The 9,135-nt window shown below is 43.1% G+C and overlaps 1 protein-coding gene across 1 annotated transcript in view; it reads right to left on the bottom strand.

Annotated features, from left to right (window-relative positions):
- Nucleotides 1-9,135, bottom strand: part of LOC119410431 (adhesion G protein-coupled receptor B1) — a 104,457-nt gene that overhangs the window by 10,103 nt on the left and 85,219 nt on the right. The window contains exon 9 of the mRNA XM_037677342.1: nt 2,524-2,632. Within this exon, the coding sequence (XP_037533270.1) occupies nt 2,524-2,632 (109 nt within the window). The remainder of the gene's footprint in view (nt 1-2,523; nt 2,633-9,135) is intronic.

Genomic DNA, 9,135 nt, shown 5'->3' with positions numbered 1-9,135 from the left:
TGGAGAGCTGCAGCAGACGGCGTGGGAGCCTGGAGAGCTGCAGCAGATGGCGTGGGAGCCTGGAGAGCTGCAGCGTGCGACGAGGGGACCTTGGAAACTGCAGCAGGCAACGAGGGGACCTTGGAGGTTGCAGCTGCTGTCATGGAGGCCTGTGGCTCTGCAGCAGACGACGGAGAGGCCTGGAGCTCTGCAGCAGACGACGGAGAGGCCTGGAGCTCTGCAGCAGACGACGGAGAGGCCTGGAGCTCTGCAGCAGACGGCGGAGAGGCCTGGAGTTCTGCAGCAGGAACAGGAACTTCTGCAGCAGGAACATGAACCTCTTCAGCAGGAACAGGAACCTCTGCAGCAGGAACTGGAACTACTGCGACAGGAACTGGAACTACTGCGACAGGAACAGGAATTTCTGCAGCAGGAACTGGAACTACTGCGACAGGAACTGGAACTATTGCGACAGGAACTGGAACTACGTCGACAGGAACTGGAACTACTGCGACAGGAACTAGAACTACTGCGACAGGAACTACTGCGACAGGAACTGGAACTACTGCGACAGGAACTGGAACTACTACGACAGGAACTGGAACTACTGCGACAAGAACTGGAACTACTGCGAAAGGAACTGGAACTACTGCGACAGGAACTGGAACTACTGCGACAGGAACTGGAACTACTACGGCAGGAACGGAGTCTTGTGCGGCAGGAACGGAAACTGGAACGGAACCCTCTGCGGCAGGAACGGAGTCTTCTGTGGCAGGAACGGAAACTGGAACGGAACCCTAAGCGGCAGGAACGGAGTCTTCTGGGGCAGGAACGGAAACTGGAACGGAACCCTCTGCAGCAGGAACGGAGCAGGAGAGCTGAGGAGCGTCGGCCGGAACCCCCTCAGAACAGGAGAGCTGAGGAGCGTTCGCCGGAACCCCCTCGAACAGGAGAGCTGAGGAGCATTCGCCGGAACCCCCTCAGAACAGGAGAGATGAGGAGCGTTCGCTGGAACCCCCTCGGAACAGGAGAGATGAGGAGCGTCTGCCGGGACCCCCTCGGAACAGGAGAGATGAGGAGTGTCTGCCGGGACCCCCTCGGAACAGGAGAGCTGAGAAACCACCTCAGGGGTGGCAGTAACAGGGATTTTAAAAGTCCCTATCTTAAAAAATAAAAAATCATACTTGGGGAGCAAAGAAAGACCAGGGATAGATAGTAAAAAAATCCTCCATCTGGGACAAAACGATATCAAAGGAAGACGGGTTAGTTTTAGCAGAATGAAATAATTCTAATAAGGTCTGATTAACTTGAAAAATCTCTTCAGGTAAAAAGGAATGAAAAAAGGGAATGTCTCTATTTGTGGGTGTGGTGACGGGTGCCGCCCCCACCGGAAACCTGGAAGGTGAGGCAGCGGAACACGCCCCCACGGAGTCACAAGGAATACGCTCCGGAGGTACGGCCAGGCTGGGTCGAACAGCCGCGGCGCGGAGTGGCGGTGAGAGGCCAGATTCCGCCCCCACCAGAAACCTGGAAGGTGAGGCGACGGAACCCGCCCCTGTGGCGTCAAGTGGACCGGACTCACCGAACCGAACAGGAGTGGACCGGAGCTCCTGCGGGACACTGGATCTCGACCCCACTGGAAACCTGGGAGGTGAGGCGGCGGACCCCACTCCCACAGAAACACCGGAACCAGCTCTAAAGTTCTGCTCGGCCGACGAGACCGGGTCGGTCGCCGCGGACTGCCTCCGGAACCGTCTTCTGCCACTATGGCGGCAGTGTGACGGCAGAAGGACAGGGACAGAGTGGAGCTCGTCCATCTTAACTCGCGGAGGGGAAAAGAAAAAAAGGTGATTTTGCCGAGAGAGACCCTGCCCGCTGGGTTCTGGTCTGGTCGCGTCGTAATGTCAGGATTTGCTAGGAGGGAGCAAACCCAGAGTGCAGAACAGGGACTCAACTCGGCAGAATACAAAAATAGGAATTTAATGATAAATAAAGTTGCAAAATAACAAGCTGACGGGGCAGCAAAACTTACATGAAATAAGAAGAAGGCACGGGAAACTCAGGAGGACTCAGGAGACACGGGAGACTCAAGGAACCAGGAAGACTCAGGGGGGAACACAGGAGACCCAACGAGTACGACGCAACAACGAACAAGACTCAACAGACGGCTTAAATACAGGGACAAGACAAGACGTGATAACAAACAGCTGGGAAGAGACACGGGTGGCACTAATAGAACTAATGAGGGAGCTCGAGGGAACACAGACACAAACCGGGCCACAGAAAGGTACCATCCTTACAGCTACCCAACTTTACAATCTTGCATATTTTTACGTAACTTAAGTTGTTTTCTGCTGATGTCCACAGATGTTCTGTTTAGGTTTAATAATATGTCCAGAAAAATGTGAACACATAAATCATCCTGTGCTGTTACTGTTCTGAATCATGAAAGGGTACTAGACATTGATGTTTAGTGAAATTAAATCCTTTACAATATATATCTTTCAGAAACAGACAGATACTCCTCATGCGGACGAGGCTGACCTAGGTTATCGGTGACTTCATACATGTCCTGGAAATCTTTCATCCTCAGGCCAATAACATCCACAAAGTCATCCATGAGACGGAACAGCTCTTTGATGTTGGGTCCCAGCTGAGGAAACAGACACACAGAACACACGTATGAAAGAAAAGGGATTATGGAAGTGAGATGGATATTCCTAAACCTAAAATACACAACAGGCTTTTTCCACAAAGCTTAGTTGGAGGTAAACATTGTCACATGGTTGCTATTTAAGTGTGCCAATGTTTTATAACCCTCACAGTGATGCCCAACACTAGTATTTGTACTCAAAAGTTCATGCAATGGATATATTTATTCGATAATAACATTTCAAGAGTGAGAAACATGCCCTGTTTACCAAAGATTTATTTTAATGTGCTTAATAACTCACATATAATAAAATATGTTTTAAACAACAAAGTCCAAGTTCAATAATCCAGGTATACAATCCAACATTTTTCAGTCAGGTCATCTGGACAGTTTTTTTTATTTTTTTTGTGCTGAAACGTTTCGCCTTCGATCCAGAAGACTTCATCAGTCAAGGAAACACACAACAAAACTGATTCTTCCCCCAACACACGTTTCAGCACAAAAAAAGAAACTGTCCAGATGACCTGACTGAGAAATGTTGGATATGTTTTAAACAGTTTCAAAACAAAATGAATTGATAATGACCTAATTGGTCAAGTTATATCCATCTATCTATATCACCTATCCATTTTAATATTATATTATCTATCTATCTTCCTACATCTGTGTCAGATGTTAAGAAACCAGAACATCTGATGAGAAATAAACTCCTGTAACAAAATGTTCACCATAATGTGTTCAGGTCTGTCTATGGTGGAGGACACAAGTGAAACTTTGAGGACAAATTGATGTATTGTGTCACTTCCTGTTTTCTCAGCCAGTAGCTCGAGTACCAGCACAGACTGGCAGGTCTTCAGAGAAGCTGCTGTAAATGAAGGTGAGCTAGACCTGGAGGAATACACATTCTCAGTCCTGGGGTACATTAGCAAATATGCTGATAACCTCAGCACCGTCAGATTTGTTAAGAGCTACTCGAACAAGAAGCCATGGCTGAATGCAGATGTTTGCACCCTGCTGGAAGCCAGGAACACTGCCTTCAGGACTGGCATTGGACAGGAGCTTAGAAGGACAGGGAAAGAACTGGTTGCTGATATTAAGAGGGCCAAAGCCACATATGCACAGAGGATCCAGGGTCAATTTACCTCACAAGACCCATGGAGCATGTGGAGGGGAATTAAGTGAATAACAGATTATAAAGGCAGAGGTGCACAATGCCCTAGGCACCCATCACTGCCTGATGCCCTCAACAAGTTCTATGCATGCTTTGAAGACACAAACAGACCACCCAGCACCAGACTCACCTCACGACCAGAAGAAGAGATTCTCAGCATGACCTTAGCTGAAGTGAGGAGTATTTTCAAGATGATTAATTCTCACAAGGCAATTGGCACTGACAACATCCCCGGGAAGGTGCTGATAGACTGTGCCGATCAGCTCTGTGAGGTGCTGACAAACATCTTTAACTCTTCACTCACCCTGGCAACGGTTCCAACTGCCTGAAGACCACCAACATCCTCCCAGTCCCAAAGAGCTCTACAGTGACTGGTCTGAATCACTATCAGCCAGTGGCCCTCACCCCGATAGTCGCTAAATGCTTCGAAAGACTGGTCATGACACACATCAAAACAACCATCAACATCAACGAGGACCCTCATCAGTATGCATACTGTGAGAACCGATCAACAGAAGACGCCACTGTGGTCCACACTGCTCTCACCTACCTGGAGCAGAAGGATTCCCATGTTCGTATGCTCTTTGTGGACTTCACATTTGCCTTCAATACCATGATTCCCCAAACCCTGATGGACAAACTACTCACATTAGGACTAAGCCCCTCCATTTGCAACAGGGTCCTAGACTTCATAACAAACACACTACAGTCTATGAGGATCCACAACTTCTCCTCCTCCACCATAACCTTTAGCACTGTCTCCCCTCAGGGCTGTGTGCTGAGCCCTGTCCTGTTCACTCTGCTAACGTATGACTGCGCACCTACCCATCCAGGCTGCCATGTTGTAAACTTTGCAGATGATACAGCGGTGGTGGGATGCATCACAAAAAAAAAAAAAAATGAGTCCAGCTACAGGCAAAAGGTGGAACACCTGGAGAGCTGGTGCAAAGAGAATAACCTTCACATCAATGTGAAGAAGACAAAGGAGATGATTGTGGACTTAAGAAGAAACAAACACACCAAAGTCCCCACCTCCACTAGGAATGTGTGAAATGGCATAAAATTCATATCACGATATGTATTGTGAAGGGTGGCTATAACGATATATATATTTTAAAAAGTTTTGAAAAGTCTTTTTTTTTTTTTAATTTTTATTTATCAGGAGAATATATAATTGACATTACATACATTATACAAAATTTACATGACTTCTCCAATTTTTTCTTTTTTTCCTTCCCCCTTTTCCCCCCTCCCTCCCCTCTTCCCCTCCCTCCCCTTCCCCCCCTTAACCAAAAACAAGACAAAATAAGGAAAGAAAAAAAAAAGGAGAGAGAAAAAAAAAAAGAAAAAAAAAGAGAGAGAGGGGGAGGAGGAACGAACAGGAGGGACCCAACAAACCAAAAGAAAAACAGTATTTCAGTCTTTCATTTATCCTCTAAAAACAAGTCACATGGTAATGTGATGAGTCAATCATATCAGTCTATACGCTATGAAGGTAAAGATTTTACATATGACACAAAGGGTGTCCACTTGTGGGTAAATTTTTCTGAACTACCTTTCACTGTTAGTAAAATTTTTTCCATCTTCAAGTATGATCTTACAGTATTAAGCCATTGTGATGTGGATGGTGGTGTGGGAGATTTCCAGGCGAGCAAAATACAACGTCTGGCAAGGAGAGAGCAAAAGGCCAAGACCTCCCCCTGCTGGCGGGATAGATTAAGTGTGGTCCCAGGAACTCCAAAAATAGCAATAAGTGGATCACTTTGAAACTGAATCTTAAAAACTCCTGAGAGTATGGAGAAAAAATATTTCCAAAACCCTTGCAGTTTTGGGCAGAAAAAGAACATATGACTTAAGTTGCAAGGTGAAGTCTGACATCTATCACACTGGTCTGGTATTGAGGGGAACATTTTAGATAAACGTGTTTTTGAGAAGTGTACTCTATTTATTACTTTAAATTGTATTAACTGTAGTCTGGCACATGGTGTACTCTGACGTATGCTGAGAATAACTTTATCCCACCATGAATCTGATAGTTTAACACCCAGTTCACGTTCCCATGCAGTTCTAGTTTTACCCGATGAATCGGCCTCTATTGCCATAAGTTTTCCATAAATAATTGAAAGAGGAGATTTCAAATTGGGGCTCAAAACTAAGAGTTCAACCCATGGTGGGTCAGTAGGCAAAGTTAGAAAATTTTGAAACTGCGATGAAACGCAATGCCTAATTTGGAAGTAAAGAAACAAATGTGAAGTGGGTAGATTAAATTTAGAAGACAATTCTGAAAAACTAAGAAATAAACCATCTTCGTACAGGTCTCTCATTGTTCTAATACCTTTCTCATACCAAATTCTATAGGCAGCATTATTAGATGCTGGAGAAAAAATGTGATTCTTTAGTAACGGCATTTTATTAGAGGGTGATACAAATTTAAAGTGGGACCTAAATTGTGACCAGATCCTGAGTGTTGAGAGCACTATAGGATTTGTAGTAACTGAGGATAATTTAATTGGTAATGATGAATAAATAATTGAAGCGGGCGAAAAAGATGCAGAAATCGACTGAATTTCAAGTTTACACCAAATCAGATCAGGTGAATTTAACCAATAAGTCAGTTTATGGATATGTGAGGACCAGTAATACATTGTAAAATTAGGTAGAGAAAGACCCCCGTTTGTGGTGAACTGTTGTAATAAAGAAAGTCTCATTCTGGGGGCCTTTCCGTTCCATAAAAAAGATGAGACCATCTGATCCAGGGACCTGAAGAACTGTTTGGGCAAGAACAGAGGGATATTTTGATATAAAAACAAAAGTCTAGGTAGCACATTCATTTTGATAATATTAATCCTACCAATCAATGAAAGAGGGAGAGAGTTCCATCTCTGTAAATCTGATGCAATTTGGGAAACTAGTGAGGCATAATTCTGAGAAAACATTGAGGGCAAAGTACGTGTAATATTAATTCCTAAATACCTAAATCCCGAGGGACTGAGCCTAAAAGGGATATCAGAAGGCTTAAGCTTTAAAGCTAATGAATTCACTGGATAGCATTCACTTTTAAGTGAGTTAATTTTATAGCCAGAATATGATCCAAATTTTTCTAGAATATTTAAAATTGGGGGAAGACTCCGTAAAGGGTCAGAGACATACAGGAGAAGGTCATCTGCATATAAGGACAATTTAAGCTCGACACCAGAGCGGACGATTCCATGAAAAGAAGAAAGGGATCTTAGAGCAACGGATAGGGGTTCAATGGCTAACGCAAACAAGAGGGGAGAAAGAGGGCAACCCTGTCTAGTACCACGTCCCACCGTAAAATAATCAGATTGGACGGAATTACTGAGAATACATGCTTGAGGGGATGTATAAAGTAGCTTGATCCAAGACACAAACCTCTCTCCAAAACCAAACCCATTAAGAACAGCAAAGAGATATTCCCATTCCACTCGATCAAAGGCTTTCTCGGCATCGAGAGAAATTATCACTTCAGGAGATTTAGAGGAATGAGTTGAAAAAATTGTATTCAACAGTGTACGAGTATTAAAAAACAACTGGCGACCTTTAATGAATCCATTCTGTTCTTGTGAAATAATCCGAGGGAGAACTGTCTCAAGCCGAGTCGCGAGTACTTTAGACAAAATCTTAAAATCCACATTCAAAAGTGAAAGAGGTCTATAGGACTCGCAGGCAGTAGGATCCTTATCCTTCTTTAACAGGAGAGAAATTGAGGCCTGAGTCAAGGTGGGAGGCAACAAGCCCTGCCCAAATGACTCATTATAAACCTCAAGAAGAAGAGGGGCTATTTTATCTTTAAATTTTTTGAAAAATTCGGCAGAGAAACCATCTGAGCCAGGTGTTTTACCACTTTGCATATCCTTAATTGACGCAAATATTTCTTCTAATTTAATGGGAGCTTCAAGTTGGTCAGAAAGCAATTTGTCTATCCTAGGTATGTCAATATCCTGAAGAAAGGCACATAGCTCATTTGAGTCTGCTTGTAGTTCAGACTTATACAAATTGCAGTAGAATTTTTTAAAAGTATCATTAATAGAGACAGGATCTGAAACAAGATTGCCCGACCGATCGTTGATTTGTGATATTATGTGAGAGCCGGCTTTTCGTTTCAATTGATGTGCCAGAAGTCTACTTGGTTTTTCCCCATGTTCATAATAAGTGGCTCGAGATCGTATCAAGAGTCGCTCCGCATCAGATGTAGTTAAAAGATCAAGTTCCATCTGAAGATCCTGTCGCTGTTTCAGCAAATCATGTGACGGATTAACGGCATTTTGCCTATCAATATTCTGAATTTTTGTTGATATTTCTGATATCTTAGTGAGTAGATTTTTATTAATATTAGCTGAAAAAGAAATAATCTGACCCCGAAGATAAGCTTTTAATGTTTCCCATAGTAGTGAGGGAGAAATTGTATCGCTCTTATTGAACCTTAGAAAATCATCAATTGATGATAAGATGAATTTATTAAATGGCTCATCTGATAACAGGAGAGTATTAAATCTCCAACGAGGACTAGAATTGGGTTTGTTTATAAAATTTATATCAATGCTTAGAGGAGAATGGTCTGAAATAACAATCGGATAGTATTCAGAAGACGTGACTCTCTGCATTAAAGAGCTATCAACAAAAAAATAATCTATACGGGAATAGGATTGGTGTATTTGAGAGTAAAAAGAATAGGTCCTTGTTAGTGGATTCCGTGTCCTCCATGGATCTACATATCCATTTTGGGACACAAAATCCAAAATAGATTTAGACATATTAGACTGCGTATAGGACCGAGATGAGGAGCGATCTAATGATGGATTCATTACACAATTCAGGTCTCCAGCTAGAATTAACAAATGAGTATCAAGATATGGAAATGTGCTAACTAGATTGTTTATAAAATCTGGTTTATCAAAGTTTGGTGCATAAATGTTTACTAATAAAACAGGAGTGTGGAACAAGGAGCCTGCAATTATAAGAAATCTGCCATTTATATCCTTCATTATTCTTGATGCTGTAAAATGAATATTCTTATTAAATATTATGGCAACTCCTCTAGCTTTTGAGTTGAAGCTCGAATGATAAATCTCCCCAATCCATGGATATTTGAGCCTGACTTGATTTGAATTTTGCAAATGTGTTTCCTGTAGGAATATTATGTCTGGGTTCAGGCGTTTCATATGAGAAAATATTTTAGACCGTTTCACTGGATTGTTCAGACCTTTAACATTCCAACTTAGGAATCTAACAGCAGGTGTTGAGGAAACCTTTAAATCACCAGACATGTGACTTGACAGGGGTCAAAAATATTGCCATCCCTCCCAATCTC

The sequence above is a fragment of the Nematolebias whitei genome, chromosome 5 (genome assembly GCF_014905685.2).
Source record: "Nematolebias whitei isolate Nwh7 chromosome 5, NemWhi1, whole genome shotgun sequence".
In the NCBI taxonomy this organism is placed as follows: Eukaryota; Metazoa; Chordata; class Actinopteri; order Cyprinodontiformes; family Rivulidae; genus Nematolebias; species Nematolebias whitei.
Note: the sequence above shows the minus strand (reverse complement) of the source record. Positions and strands in the feature narration are given on the sequence as shown.